This window comes from Peromyscus eremicus, chromosome 13 (genome assembly GCF_949786415.1).
Source record: "Peromyscus eremicus chromosome 13, PerEre_H2_v1, whole genome shotgun sequence".
Classification (NCBI taxonomy): Eukaryota; Metazoa; Chordata; class Mammalia; order Rodentia; family Cricetidae; genus Peromyscus; species Peromyscus eremicus.
The window spans coordinates 50143711-50160122 of NC_081429.1; the positions used below are offsets into that span (position 1 = coordinate 50143711).

At 39.6% G+C, this 16412-nt stretch overlaps 1 protein-coding gene across 11 annotated transcripts in view; it reads right to left on the bottom strand.

The window, feature by feature from the left end:
* The window catches only part of Abi2 (abl interactor 2), a 92507-nt gene that overhangs the window by 8176 nt on the left and 67919 nt on the right, over window positions 1-16412 (bottom strand). For 7 of the 11 annotated variants that reach the window (XM_059278530.1, XM_059278523.1, XM_059278529.1 and 4 more), the window contains 2 exons: window positions 10215-10301; window positions 3875-4048 (listed from right to left, as the gene is read on the bottom strand). In XM_059278530.1, the coding sequence (XP_059134513.1) occupies window positions 3875-4048; window positions 10215-10301 (261 nt within the window). The remainder of the gene's footprint in view (window positions 1-3874; window positions 4049-10214; window positions 10302-16412) is intronic. The other 4 variants (XM_059278534.1, XM_059278528.1, XM_059278533.1 and 1 more) reach the window with 1 other exon arrangement.

Sequence of the window (16412 nt, forward strand, 5' to 3'; positions counted from 1 at the left end):
TAATAAATAAATAAAAAATAGGGTGCTTTGGCTAAAGAACTTCAGACTGACATCTTCTTTCACTGCTTTGAAGATGTTCCGCCTCCAGTCTGCAGGAAAACTATGCAGTTGTTCTGTTTTCTTATGAGTAATGCGTCATTTCTCTTCTAAAACTCTTTTAATATTATTCTCTTTATTAATGGTTTTTAACTCTTTATAATGTGCCTTAACATGGTTTCTTTGTCTCTTCTATCTGCAGTTTACTTCTTTATACTCTGAATTTATAGTTTTTATGGTAGATAACTTCCAAACAAGCTCCTAATGATTTCTGCCTCATGGCACTTGAATCTTTATGCCAAAACCGACTCCCTACATTTGACTAAACCTATTGACTTGCTTTTATTAAAGCTTTATAACCTTTATTTTTATTTTATGTGTATGGGTAGTTTGCCTGCATGAACATCTGTGCACCACATGCATGAAGTATCCACAGAGGCCAGAAGAATACATCAGATCCCCTCAGAATAGCAGTTCTGAACTGCCATGAATGTTCCGGAAATCAAATCCAGGTCCTTGGAAGAGCAGCCAGTGCACTTAAGCACTGACCCAGCTCTTCAGTCTCCAGCTTGCTTCAATAAACAACTTGAAGGCTGGGGAGATAGCTCTGACCATAAAATGCTACTGAAGCATGACAGCCCGTGCTGTAGAACAATCCTTCGCTACACTATGACTATGTATTACTCTCATTGGTTAATAAAAAGCTGATAGGTCAGTAGCTGGGCAAGAAGTTAGGCAGGAAAGCCAAACTGAGAATGATGGGAAGAAGGAGAGCAGAGTCAGGGGAGACAGCTGCCCAGGAAGCAAAATATGCTAGAGGACAGGTACAGCCATGAGCCACGTAGCAATACATAGATAGGGGTTAATTTAAGTGTAAGAGTTAGCTAGTAATAAGCCTGGGATTAAGCCTCTGAGTGGTTATTTGGGAATTGGTGGGTGGGAAAGAAATGTCCAACTACAGGCCTAAGTTTGACCTGGAATACTAACATAAGAAGTCTGGTTGATGATACACATCTGTAATCCTAGCACTAGGAACATGGGAACAAGTAGATCTGGGGTTTGCTAACCAGCTAGCCTAATCAACAGGCCCCAGATCTCAATGAGAAAACACTGTCTCACAAAATAAGGTGAACAGCTCCTAATGAACAAGGTTTTCTGGCCTCTACATGCATGCATGCATGTGCACATACTCACACTCTCACAAAACAACATGATGAAACTGATAAATCACTTCTGAGATTAGGTCAAAAAACTTCTGTCCTGCCAACACACTTTCTCTGGCTCTTCTTGCTTATTCATTCTAAGGAGGGAACTGTGAGCTGCCCCTATGGAAAGACCCATGCAGTCCAGAACTGTGGGCAACCTGGCTAAAAAGGAAGCTAAGACCCTCATGTTAATAATCCAGGATAAAATTAATCCTGCCTTAGGCAGATAAATGATCTTGAGAGTACGTTCTCCCCTAGTCAAGTCTTTTAAAACAACTGTAAGCTGCAGCCCATACCTGATCTACTACCATGAGAGACTCCCTGGGTTACAAGGCCCAGTTATGCCACACAGAGAAGTAGAAGAGAACAATATTTTGTTTAAGACAGCAAATTCTGGAATCATTTGTTAGATAGCAATAGACAACTAGATGTATCTTCTTCAGCTGTGGAAACATTTTGACTATGATTGTGTCAAGTCTATTTTACCTTTTCTAGAGGCTACAAACATATAAACACACACACACACACACACACACACACACACACACACACACACACATAAAATGAATACTATTTAATCTGGCCCTATATACCTACTGGTTTGCTTTTGCTTTTTAAAATGTTTCTTTTGTCTTTGTGGCACAGTTTGGATGTTGCTATTGCCAGGGTCAAGGCTGCTGATCCCTTCTTCTGTAATGTCATTCCAGATACTCTATTTTTCATCTCCAAGAAGTTCAATCTCTAAAAATATCCTGTTTCTCTCTCATGGTCACTTTCCTTCAACCTCCTTGACAATCTGTGACATTTATAAAACCTACATAGCTGGAAAGAACTGATTGCCTTTTGTTTGGGGGGCAAGCTATGCTAGCACCTGTTACTGAGTGTCTGAAGGAGAACTGTTTTGTGTAACCACCACCACCTCCACCACCACCACCTCCACCACCTCCACCACCACCACCACCACCACCACCACCACCACCACCCCCGTTCCTGTTTGAAGAGAAAGAATAAATCTACTTACTGTTGCTCAATCTTATAAAAAATGTTAAGCCCACTATTTACTTAAGATTTACTTTGTTTTTGATTATGTGAATTTGTGTGTCTATGTGACAATATGTACACGAGTGCAGGTGCTCAGAGGCCAGAAGCATCAGATCCCCTGGAGCTGGAGTCAGAGGTGACTGTAAGTCATCCAACATGGGCACTGGGAGCCAAACATGGATCCTCTGCAAAAGTCATACATGCTTTTAACTGCGAACCATCTTGTCAGCCCCATAAGCTCTATTTTTTCATAAAAGCCCACAGGTGATTTTTTTGGTGGTTTAGATGAGAATGACCCCCATAGGTTCATATGTCAGAGTGCTTGGTCACTAGTTTGTAGACTGATTAGGAAGGATTAGGAGTTGTGGGAGTTGTGGCATTGTTGGAGAAGGTGTGTCACTGGGGGATGGGTTTTGAAGTCTCAAAGGCCCACACCAGGTCACCCCTCCAATCCCTCTGTGTCTCTGTCTCTCTCCCTCTCTTTCTGCCTGCTGCCTGCAGATCAGGATGTGTAAGCTCTTAGCTACTCTCCAGTACTCTACCTATCTGCTTGCCGCCATGCTCCCCACCATGGTGATCATGGACTAACCTCTGAAACTGTAAGCAAGCCCCCAATTGAATGCTTTCCTTCTGTAAATTGCCTGGCCATGGTATTTCATCACAGCAACAGAACAGTAACTAAAACATGATTCTAACATGTTTTGAAACATAATGGGTGGTTGCTTTGGCCTTTTTAACAGAAAATTTCCTGCTACATCAACAAATTCCCCCCCCCTAAGCTGGTTAGATTGTGTTTTTTTTTCCTTTTGAAGTGGGGTCTTACTCTGTAGCCCAGGCTGACCTGGACCTCACCATGTAGCTCAATCTGGCTTTAACCTCCCAAGTGCTGGAGTGGTAGGTATGAGCCACCTGATTAGTCTCTAGACTTGGAAGCTCTTGTCCCAAGGTGCTATGTTATGGTCACCTAACAGAGGCAATTTTACACACACACACACACACACACACACACACACACACACACACACCATTCTCCAAAAGATACTGAGACATCATTCTTTGGAAGAAAGTTACCTACGGAGATAATCAAACTCAAACATGTAAAAGCACGTCAAAATTAATCATCTAAAAGTTCAGCACAGTGGTACACCCCTGTAATCCCAGCATGAGGCAGAAGGATCAAGAGTGAGAAGCCAACCTGGGTTACCTGGTGAGACTGCTTCCAAAAGAAGAAAAATCAAAATAATAATAATGCTGAGGATGATGGATGAAAGCAGAGATAGAAATAATTTGGAAAAATAATCTTCTTCCTGGGGGATTCCAAAGAAAAGTCTAATTGTTTTTGTTTTACGTGTTATACAAATAATTTGTGAAAAGCAAGTTCAATACTAACAGATAGGCATAAAATGTTACCAATAACCTTCAAAATCATAAACACTGTAAACTGACTGAATAACCAAAATGGAACAGATAATACAAATAAGTAAAGTTTTACTTGTAAGTAAAAACTAAACAAGACTCTTTCCTGTACGTACCTGCAAGTCTCATACCTATGTACAGATGTCTTCTCCCTCCAGAACGCCCCCGACACTTACCCTTTTCCAAGTAAGACCTTGGAGCCCATGGTGGGTCCTCTTCAGCATAAGGATCACTGTACTCAACCACAGCTGCTTCCTCCTCCTCATAATCTTCTGGAGGTGGCGGTGGAGGGGGGGATTCGTCAAAGACTGGCTCTTCCACAGGTGGTGGTGGAGGTGGTGTATCTGAAACTAAGAATTTATCAAGCTGACAAACTATATATTACGTAAAGTTCAATATTTAGCTGAGCTTCTAGATTAATTAAATATAAACCCAGACTCAAAAATGACCATCTTTCAAAAAATGAATGAGTAAAAGGAATTTTCACACCATTATAGTGTTTTAAATTGCCAAGCATGACTTCTCCCTCCCTTCTGGGTTAGTGTTGTTGATGGATGTTGAATGAGGTTTGGTCAAAATACTTAACCATTGGGCCTCCAGAACCTTTCAATAATAATACATAATCACCTTTCTAAAGAAATGAGTACAATATAGTTGGGCTTTATACCCTATCCAAGGAATTCTTAGAGATATTAAAAACTTGAATACTCAGTCATATACAGTAAAATAAGTCAAAGTAGTAGTCAAATTTTTACAATGTGCTACTTTGTTCTCTGTTTTCTGTCTATTTACTTAGACAGGTTCTCACCATATAACCCAAACTGGCCTCAAACTCACAATCCTACTGCCTCAGCTAGGTTTATGAGGATGCACTACCCTACCCCACCAGCCTAATTTTCATTAAACAGAATTGTATCAAATTGGGGAGGAAAAATCACTAACAACTTTGGGTAGCTTCAGACATTAAAACATTTTGTTTGTTTGTAGAATTTGAACTAATTCAGGTTTAATCATTATTTAAAATTTCTTGACACTACATGTCCATATGTATTGTTAGAATCAGTCTCATCATATTGTAGCATGTAAAAAAAATCATCTCCAAGCGGGGTGGTGGTGGCGCACACCTTTAATCCCAGCACTCGGGAGGCAGAGCCAGGTGGATCTCTGTGAGTTCGAGGCCAGCCTGGTCTACAGAGTGAGATCCAGAACAGGCACCAAAACTATACAGAGAAACCCTGTCTCGAAAAACAAAAATAAATAAATAAATAAATAAATATAAAAATAAAATAAAAAATCATCTCCAAACCCAGAAAACTCAGAGTTCTCAAAATGCTTGGTACATACTTGAACATAACAAAGCAAAGTAAATTTGCACTGAGCAGCCACTCAGTTCAAACATCAGCACTTATCTCACTATATTATAAAGCACTAAAACTGCACACATGAAACTCTCTGTAGTTAACCGTATTCCCACCACACACTGCTACTTCTGTGTTCCTGCCCATGCTTTACCATTCTGAACTAACCTATGTCGTAAACACTGATGCATTAAAACACCTTTACTCATATGGGCTTATGGAGTTGGAGGGGTTTTTCCTGGGGGAGGGGGGTCTCACTGTGTAGCCTAGGCTGGTCTTGAACTTGTGCCTGACACTAGTCTTGTTTGTGTTTGCTTGTTTGTTTGTTTTCGAGACAGGGTTTCTCTGTGTAGCTTTAGAGCCTGTTCTGGATCTCTCTCTGTAGCCCAGGCTGGCCTTGAACTCACAGAGATCTGCCTGGCTCTGCCTCCCGAGTGCTGGGATTAAAGGCATGCACCACCACTGCCTGGCTTGTTTTTTGTTTTTTGTTTTGTTTTGTTTTTTAAGGTTTTTTTTTTCTTTTTAAACATAAAATAAATCCATGCTCTTAATATATCCCTTATTCAGATTTAATGTTTTGTATACAATGGGGGAAAAACAACAGTGAAACTTCTGTGTACATTATAAGAGAGCGTGTGCACAGAAACAGATCCAGGGACTTTTAGGAAAATCCGAGAAATTATGCTATAAATTACTTAAAATACCAACACTGATCATTTTTACCTTCCTTATAACTGCCTCAGAGCCAGATGACTAAGACTGCCACAGTTATTGATTTTACCTGTGCAGTGTACCAGTTATCCAGCTGGTACTTTAAAACACATTGTTTTACTTAATCTCTTAGATAATTTATTTTTACTTTTTTGTGATTCTAGAGCTCTATTTGAGATCCTTACACATCCTATGCAAACCCTCTAAACTTCACTCCCAAGCAAAGGTGTTTTTAATCTTAATTTTACGGATGTGAAAAAAGATTAATGTTCCTGTAGCAATAGATGAAAAAACATCTGAGTATTTCCCTCTGCCCATTACCTTAGAAGCTACACTATACTAGAAGATAAAATTTGTAGCTCTTAAGTCATGCTTCATCATCACTAGGTAAATAGCACCCAAGAGCCTCGTGTGGCTAGGAACTAGGTTCTGCACTGAAAAGAGTATGGTGGGCAAATGTCACCAAGACTATGGTGGGCAAGTGTCACCAAGACTATGGTGGGCAAGTGTCACCAAGATGTGAACAACCAAATTTTGATTTATAATTAAGCAGAGTAAAGCTTTAAGAAATTATAGTAGCATGCATGATAGACCAAATTCTTTATGTGGCCCAGAAAAGGCTTCCTGAGACCTGATGGATGAGTCGAGTCAATGGCTGGGAGGTAGTAGGGCATGGGGGACCGACTTCAAGTTAGCTGTAAAGAATGAAAGTATAAAGTATAAAGAATGAAAGATAAAGCAGGAAGGAAATTTTCAAAGAAACATCCAAAGTTGGGACAGGCAGAGGCGGCCTAAAAGGACTCAGCACAAAAGGGTTTACTAAGTTTGGGCTCTACTCATGAGTAACAAGGGGCACCATCTGAGTATTCCAACTAATAATAACAGAGGCATCTGTGCATTTTATCACAGTGTAAGGGGTTTGATATATTCAATAATAAATACTCCAAGTGATTCCAGACTCTTCCACACACTAAATTTAATGCAAAAAATATTACTTCCATAGACTATGTTTAAAATAATGCCAAGAAAGCCTTATGATGATTCTAAAACAAAGATACACAACTTTCCAAGGTGCATATTTTGAAGAAAATAACATTCCTTTGAATGTATAAGCTCTGCTACGACTGTTAAGCCAGTCCCAGCATACGTCATGGGCAGGGAGAAAGGAGGAACTGGAAGGAAGGGGGTTGAGCAAAGGCAGTCAGTTACAATAGGAGCCAAACTAGAAGAGGCTTTTAAAATACTAAGAGTGCTGTTCTAATAATGTTTTACAACTGTCCACTCAAGCGGCAAGTCTTGACCACCACTGTGATCAAGTACTTAAATAATGTTAAATTAAAACACTACTTCAACTCATGAAATATTTTGATGTTTCTACAAACCTAATAACTTTCACTAATTACTGGTAAAGGTTATTGACTAGTTCCATAATCCTACTCAACTCTGAAGTCCAATGGTTGAAGGTAAAAAAAAAAAAAAAGAAAAAGAAAACATTCTGACAGATTGTTAGTCTTCAAAGTCAGTTTCAAATCTGAATGCTCATCTTGTCAGCTGATTTAAAAAAATAACTTTCCCCTTACTATTCAACTGTCTTCTTTAACCAGTGAACGTCAACTGATCTGTGATGGAGGAAATGTCACTCTAACTGTAACGACACTTCAACTCAACTGCAAAGTCCTTCAAATTTGGAACTCCAAAAGCCTTTTCTAATCAGTCTGCTATTTCAGGACATTTTAAATGCAGTATCTTCTAACCTGCAGCTAACCTCAAAGCCTGGCTGTACTTGGCACACTAGACCAGCTGACCATTGCTAGGAGAACACTTCCTCCTAGGCCAGCATGAGTCACACAAGACAAAGAACAGTAGGCAGCAAAGGAGTAATTTAAAATATAAAAAACATTCTTGGACATACATGAAAATACCTCTTAAATTTAAGAAAACATCTTTAAAATTACACTGTTTTAAAGCTCACAGACATTCTAACAGAAATAATAAACGAATATTGTTATGCATCATCAAATAGAAAAGCAAAGGTACCTGACAGATTCAACCCTTGGGAACTGTGCTGCCTAGTTTTATGTCAACTTGACACAGACTGTCATTTTGGAAGAGGGAACATCAATTGAGAAAATGCTCCCAACCAGACTGGCCTGAGGCAAACCTGTGATACATTTTCTTGATTTATGATTGATGTGGGAAGGCCCAGCCTATTGTGGGTGGGGCGATCCCTGGGCTGGTGGTCAGGTGCACTATAAGAAAACAGGCTGAGCAAGCTATGAGGAGCAAGCCTCCATATCAGCTCCTGCATCCTGCCCTGCTTAGTTCCAGCCCTGACTTCCTTCAGTAATGAGCTGTTACCTGGAAGTACAAGCAAAAGAAACTCTTTCCTCCCCAAGGTGCTTTTGCTCATGGTGTTTATCACAGCAACAGAAACCCTAACGTGGATGGGCACTAAGACTGGACTACAACCAGTTAAAATACAAACACAAAATACAAAAAAGGAGGGCCCCAAAGTGCCTGCTATGGGCCAGACACTTTCCAAGTGCCAAGGATACAGGAAGCAGACAAAGTGAGCAAAGCCCCTGCTCTGACACACCTTACACTCTATACTGTTAAATGCCTACTTCCAGAGAATCTTAGCAAGGGATTAATATTACTTCTAGTCCCTGAGTGGCACCACCTTCTATAGGAAAGGTGTCCAATGGGCTACTACAGCCTGATGACATTCTGTCTTAATATACAATTTGACCTTTGAACAAAGCACAGATTACATACAGCACCTCTCCCACAATCACCAACAGTCAGAAATGTCCATAACTTCTGACTCTCCAAAAACCTAGTAATAGCCTGATACTGACAGGAAGCCTTACCAATTAGTCAATTAACACATATTCTGCCAAATGTATTACATACAGAGAAAAATTATGAGATCACAATTACTCCCTCAAACACCCCTCCTACCCAGCAGTAGAAATTAATCCTAGGGCTTTTGCTCATCAGACAAGTGCTCTCCCACCCTGCTATACCCCACCCTCGGGAGAACACTTTTTACCTTAATAGACAATTTACTGAGAATGCAGGGATAATGAGCCTAACTCTGCATGTTAGGCAGTTCTGTAACATGAGTTCCCAGTAGTACCAGGAGGTTACAAAGTGTTACAAGAGTAAAGCAACACAGGTTAATTCCATGCACCTATGATTTCAATAATACTGCATCTTTACATTTGCTTACATTTTTCTTACAATGAGGTCACATGTGGCCTGTGAATGTTTTTATGCTTGAGTTTGATAAAATTTTAACTTTTTATAATAGATTTATGGGTATTTCGTGACTTTTGTTAGTTATTACTAAAATTTGTGTTGTGGGTGTGCCACAGTCTTGTCTGTCCTTTACTATCAAACAATTCAAATCATGTTATTCAAGGATCAACTCTAAGTCCCCTAAGTTTAGATTCCATGACATCATGCAACTTTATGGCTGATGTGGCCCCTTAGTAACCTATCACAGAGACTGATTTTTTCCCCCTTTCTGTAACAGCCACTCATCACTAAATGTTGATACAGGCTTCCCAATTTAGAAATACAAGTCTCCTGAGTTCCTTAATGCTTTTCCAGAAGACTTGACCTACCAAGAAAATTAGTTATATGACTATGCATGATTCAACAGCAGACCACAAACCAAAGAAAACTCACTGCCAATATATGGCTGCTTCTTGGGAGACAAACTGGCAGACTGATCGCCTGTGCCTGACTGTGGTGTGGTCCTTATTATACTTGGAATGGGAGAGAGTGATCTACTCAGGCCACCTATAACACATCTATGACTTTAGTAATAGCAAACTAGCCTACCGCTTTGTTGAGGCAATTGAGAAAAAAAGCAGGGTATTTTATTTGGCAATTATATTATTTACAAAAAAAAAAAAAAAACTCATGCCGTTTTTCTTCTCTTACATTTATACTATTTTATGTGTATTTGTCTTATTTTTAAAACTATGGGATTTTGTTTTATCTTTAAAACTATGGGATTTTGGTTATGGTTCTGAGGAATCAAACCTGGGATCTCATGTAAGCTAAACATGTGCTCCCAAAAACTGTCATTTTTAAAGCTATTGGAAAGCAGAGAAATTTACCGTCATTATCTTTTAATTTTATTTTTAATTATGTGTGTAAGTATGGATATGTGCATGTCAGTGCCAGTGTCTGCAGAGGCCAGAAGTGTAGGATCTTCCTGGAGCTGGAGTCCAGGACCTCTGCAAGAGCAGAGCAGACTCTTAGCCACTGAGCTCTCTCCAGCCCACCTCTATTACTTTATCATCACCATCAGCCATTCTGACAATGACTTATTCAAATCTGTAAAGCATTAGTGAGTGACTACTCAGTCAGTCATATGTACATTACATTGTATGCCTGTAATCTGAACTACAGCAGAAAGAAGACATAAACTTACTATTTTCTTGGACTCTGGCCACAAATCCCATTAAAGGTAACTGAGGAGTTACCTGTAGGATGGAAGGAGGAGGAGGAGCAAGAGATACTGCAAAAACAAAAAAGGTGTGGAGGATAAGGGGTAAGGGCGGGTTACAGCAAAAGGAAGGGCAATACAATAAAACATATAAAGGAGGAAAAGCACTTCTCACAAACGTTTGTCTACCTTACGGATCCACTTTTGAGGGAATGTCATAAACCAAACACACTAGAGTCTTAGTAAGCCTGAAATCTACAGCAGGAACCATTAGCATGCGCGGCTCTGCTCTACATAATGAGAACTGATCCTCTTCGTATCTATTGCAAATGCCTTCTCTGCTGATTACCATGAATAATGTGGTTGATTTTCTGATTTTTATCTTGAAAGTTACAAAGTTAAACATTTGTCAGTATAGGAGAAAAAATATGACATCCCAGCAACCTAAATAGGCTTTTTATTACTTCAGTAACAAATAACAGGCATTAATTAGATCTCCATTTAGATAAATAAGTAGGAAATGAGTTCTTACTGAGTGGCAAGGACTCTGCTAGACCAGTTAGTGGAGCCTTTCATTGAGAGATGCTCTTACTGCAGGTTTTCCTAACTCCAATTCATTGTATTTCCTCCTTAAGCCTACAGAAAACACCACTGTTCTTCTCCCAGAGTGTGTTCCTCCATCTCAAATGCCTGGCATAGTTTAGGAATACTGTAAACCTTCAATAGATATTTATGTATGAACAAACAAGTCAGATGCTCAAATAATTTTTAGAAGGTTAACTCTACAGTTATGGTTCCCTTCAGAAAGCACATATACTATGGTAGCCATATTCTTAATGGAATTCTCTATTTGCTCCAAAATATAAGACTAATAAAACTAAAAAGATGCGCTGGGAAGTGGTGGCCCACACCTTTAATCCCAGCACTCAGGAGGCAGAGGCAGGCAGATCTCTGTGAGTTCAAGGCCAGCCTGGTCTACAGAGCAAGTTCTAGGACAGCCAAGGCTACACAGAGAAACCCTGTCTTGAAAAACCAAAACCAAAAACCAAAAAAAAAAAAAAAAAAAAAACTATAAAGATGCAAGTGTTTCTTCTCTCAAACAGACACACACACACACACACACACACACACACATTCATCTTAAATCTATAATCTTTGTCTAACTTTGCAGGAGCCAGTGCTGGCCACAAGGAGGAAGGCTACAGAGAATTGGTCTCTGAACAAATACTTGAAGAAAAGATGTATGCTAAGCAGACAGAAGATGAGAAAATCAAGCTTTAGGAATCAAGTTAGGACAAAGGCTTAGAGGCATAAAATAGCATGAGCAGAGTTCACAGAACCAAAAATGTTTCCTCTATATGGCTAGTAGGAGATATGTTTAAAAATTAAACCAGGCAATAGTGGCACCCATCTGTAATCCCAGCACTTGGGAGGCAGAGGGAAGCGGATCTCTGAGTTCGAGGACAGCGTAGTCTACAGAGTGAGTTCCAGGACAGCCAAGGGCTACACAGAGAAAACCTGTCTCAAAAAAGCAAACAAACAAACAAACAAACAGGACTGGAAAATTGGCTCAGCAGTTAAGAGCACCTGTTGTTTCTTGCAGAGGACCTGAGTTTGGTTCCCAACACCCACACGGTAGCTCACAACCATCTGTAACTCTAGTTCCATGAATCCAAAAACCTCTATGACCTCCACAGGTACCTGGCATGCATGTGGTGCATATACATTCATGTAGGCAAAACACTCAAACATAAAACAAAGATAAAATGTTTAATGAAAATCACAGAAAGGTGAGTAATGTGGGCATGAGAAAGAGAAGGATGTACATGAAGTGCTTGGTGTAAAGAGACTGATTTTTTTTTTTAAAGTCACTCAGCCTCAAATTCTTAAAGTTACACTTTCTGTGTTTAGACATCATAACCATTAGATCCTCTGAATCTAATCCATAAATATGATACGAGAAACAGATAATGCAACCTTATTTCACAGAGTGGAAGCAAAGATTTTATTTCAAAAGCTTAATTCAAGACCTGGCACACAATAAATCACGGCAGATTCTAGAAACAAAAGAAAAACTTGGTTATGTGTAGGTAAACCAGTATCTGGTAACTAATGATTAATTAGCATACAAAGTTGAGCAAAAAGGCAAAGGGATTATAGACTTTCAGCCTCATGGTTAAAGTTAGGAAGCTGTTAACTCACTAACGGTGGCGGGGAAGTACTGGAGAAGCAGAGTGGTCAGCGTAGACACAATCAATGGATACATTCGGGTAACTTAAGCATAAAATGAGAGGCAACAGGGAAATATGGGTGGGATATATTAAAACTCAAGAAGTATAAGGTATAAAGAAGTCTACTATCAGTAGAGTGGTAATGGCTGCCAGTGTGCAGAGACATGCAAGAACATGTAAAATGTACAGAGAAAAGCTAAGCAGACCATTTTGAAGAGTGTCTAGATGTAAGAAAACCAGCATAACCTCAGAAACTGGTCCCTCTCTTCAAAAAATAGCTTAGGTTTTAGGTTTTTCCCTAAAATCACTTCTTGGCAAGAAATCCCTGACTCCGAAGATTAGGGTTGTTGGTGCCGCATCTGCACGTTGCCAGGAGACAGCGAGCAGCGTGGGGGGCAGGACAGCAGCTGCAGCTGAGAAACAGCAGCACATGGCACAGGACATCATGAAAGGGCCCACCGCTGACACACATCCTGTGACACTACACAACCTCTTCTGATAGCAGACACACCAAACTTCCTCTCTTCCTCTCAAACAGAAAAATGGAACTAACTCTCTTCAGTTATTGTTTATCCAACAAATAAAAACATTAACTTTTGTACTTGGCAAAAAAGGAAAAGAAAAAGTGCATGTATATTTTAACAGCAGTCTTTTTATGGACAAATCAAGCTTATTAATTTTTAAAGATGAATATGCCTTCTTTTCTAGACATGAGACTACCACATGCTTTTAAGAAGGCCACCAAAAGCAGCCATGGAAAAGCCAATCTCAGACCTCCCTTAAACAGAATAACTCTGAAACAAGCTGTTTTTCTAAGCTACTCTCAGGAAAATTTCAAAAACTCATTGTGGTGGTTTGAAAGAAAATGTCTCTCTCATAGGGAGGGGCACTATGAGGAGTTGTGGCCTTTGTTGGAGTAGGTGTGGCCTTATTGGAGGAAGTGTGCCAGTGTGTGTGTGGAGAGGGGTAGGTTTTGAGGTCTCCTATGCTCAAGCTCCACCCAGTGTGACACAGTTCACTTCCTGTTGCTTGTGATCACGACATAGTACTCTCAGCTCCTTCTCCAGCACCTCTGCCTCCACACTGCCATGTCCTGCCATAAAGATAATTCACTAAACCTCTGAGACTATAAGTCAGCCCCAATGAAATGTTTTTCCTTTCTAAGAGTTGCCATTGCCATGGTCATGGTGCTTCTTCACAGCAACAGAAACCCTAAGACACTGATCTAACCAGAATTCCATTCTTCCTGATTCTGTGCATTCCTCTGAACAGGAAAGAGCAAGAAGCAGAAGCTGCTGACAAATCAGTAGTACAATGTGTGCTTCCTGGGCCAAAGGCTTTAAATTCCATCCTCAGTAACAACCAAAGAATGGGAAGCATCTTTACCAACTTGTATATTCCCTTATTTACTCAGGATGTTTCCTCATATGATAAGACCTTTACCCTAGAACCACAGAAAGACCTCTGAATTAGAATGAGTTACATTATTTTTATTAAAATACAAAGATGGCTCAGTGGTTAAGAGCACTGGCTGCTCTTCCAGAGGACTTGGGATCAATTCCCAGCACCCACATGGCAGCTCACAACTATCTGTAACTACAGTTTCACAGGATCCAACGCCTTTTTTGACCGCTGTGGGCACCAAGTACTCATGTAGTGAGTGCACTGATACATGCAAGCAAAACACCCATACACATAAAATAAAATCAGAAAACTACAATGGTGTAGTTAGAAGAGACTTACCAGGAGCCTGAGATTCTAGAGTTCTTAAACTGAGCAGCAATGAGAACTACAGTGTTGAATAGAACAGCATTGAGACACTAAAATACAAGGCTTTCCCAACAAACAGACTCACAGTGAACATACTGGTGAAACAGACTTTATAAATTCCAGATGGTTTATAAAGCCCTCTGAAGCATCCTTGAGGCCTGATACTTCAAATATCCAGTCAAGAGTTTTAAAGCAACAATGTTGAGCTTTTTCATCTTATTTTTATAAGCTTTATAAATATTCTGGAAAAATAGACAATAAGCATAATAAAAACTGCATCTGAAAAAAAAAATGGTTCTGGGGAGCTGGAGAAATGGCTCAGAGGGTAAGAGCACTGGCTGTTCTTCCAAAAGACCTGGTTCAATTCCCAGGTCCCACATGGCAGCTGTCTGTAACTCCAGTTCTAGGGGATCTGACACCCTCACACAGATATACATGCAGACAAAACACCAATGCACATAAAAAATAAAATAAATAAAAATGCTAGTTTAAAAAAAAAAAACGCTTCCAGCCGGGTGGCAATGGTGGGGGTGGCAATGGTGGCACAAGCCTCTAATCCCAGCATTCGGGAGGCAAGTGGATTTCTCGAGTTCGAGGCCAGCCTGGTCTACAGAGTGAGTTCCAGGACAGGCACCAAAACTACATAGAGAAACCCTGTCTCAAAAAAAAAAAAAAAAAAAACCTGCTTCTGATACTAATGAAGAACATTACCTTTGGTAAATACATTATTTAGTTGCTGGTATTTTACATTCCAGGGAGGGAAATGATTTATGCAATTTATTTTAAAATATATTTCCTTAAAATAACTATTAACCTAGGATGAGGGAGATTGAAAAGATAATCTGAGTCATCAGTAAAAAGAAGGCTGCTGATGATCCAACTGGGGTTCCTGAAGAACTGTCAGCCCTGCAGTCTCAGGACATTTTAAAAACCTAGGTCATTTGGATATTCTTTTTCAAATACAAAGTCACCAAAAGCTGTTACGCCAAGAAAAATTAGCAGATTATGACTTACAGTTTAAAGACAATTTGCATTTATAGTCAGTACTAAGGGTCTATTTGTTTTACTGGTCGACTGAGAATGCACTTAACTTTAGCTGTGTTTTTTGGTTTGGTTTGCTTCTGTCCTCCCCTAAGAACTATCTACAATAGTGCTCAAAGTTAGCTCCTTACTACTGCTCCTGTTTACTAAGCCACACCAATTTCCAGTCTTCTGCAGATCTGTGATAATACTACACTAACTTCACTGCCTTTAGAGCACTGGTTCTCAATCTGTGGGTCAAGACTCCTTTGGGGATCAAATGGCACTTTCACAGGAATCCCCTATCAGATATCATGCATATCTGATATTTACAATTCATAACAGTAGCAAAGTGACAGTTAGGAAGTAGCAACTAATTTTATGGTTGGAGGTCACCACAGCATGAGGAACTGGACTAAGGAACCATGGCATTAGGTGGAAAGTTGAGAGCCACTGGCTTAGATAACAGTGCAGCCTCAACCATCCCAACATTGCTTTTCTACTGTTTCTATTTACATCCACGGGAGGGACATAACTTAAATGCTCTAAGATTATAAAGCCTCTATTTTAAGAAACACTGATTACGATACGTTAACCTCTACAAAAGGCTTCATACTTGGAAATTATATGATTAATGTCTTACTAAAGTAGGTTCATTATGTGTATATGAATATGTATGCAAAAATGCACATGTAAATATATATGCATTCTTTAATACCAAGGTGCTTCATATTCTTAAAGAAGATATTAATGAGTAATTGTATGTGTTTCTGTAACTCTCTTCACTGTTGGCAAATGAATTTCATTTCTGTGATTCTAGATTTTAAAAAGAGAGACTCAAGAGTGTTTGAGTTATGTTCTAATCTACATGTGTCTTCAAGTAACTTGTTTCTGAAATTATTTCATTAGAACACAGCTATCTTCCTTGAACTTGGCACTGCCATTCCATATTTTAATTCCTGCCAGACCTCCCTGTATTAGAATCAAAACAAACCATACATTAGGAGGAATGCTGTCAGATTTATATCCCACAGAACCCCACTGCCTTATCAAAATTCATTCTTTAGAAGTATACATCCAAGGCTCTGACAACAAAATATGGGTTCATAAACATAAACATCATTTCGTTCACAAAATGCTTCACTAAGCAGTACATCTTACA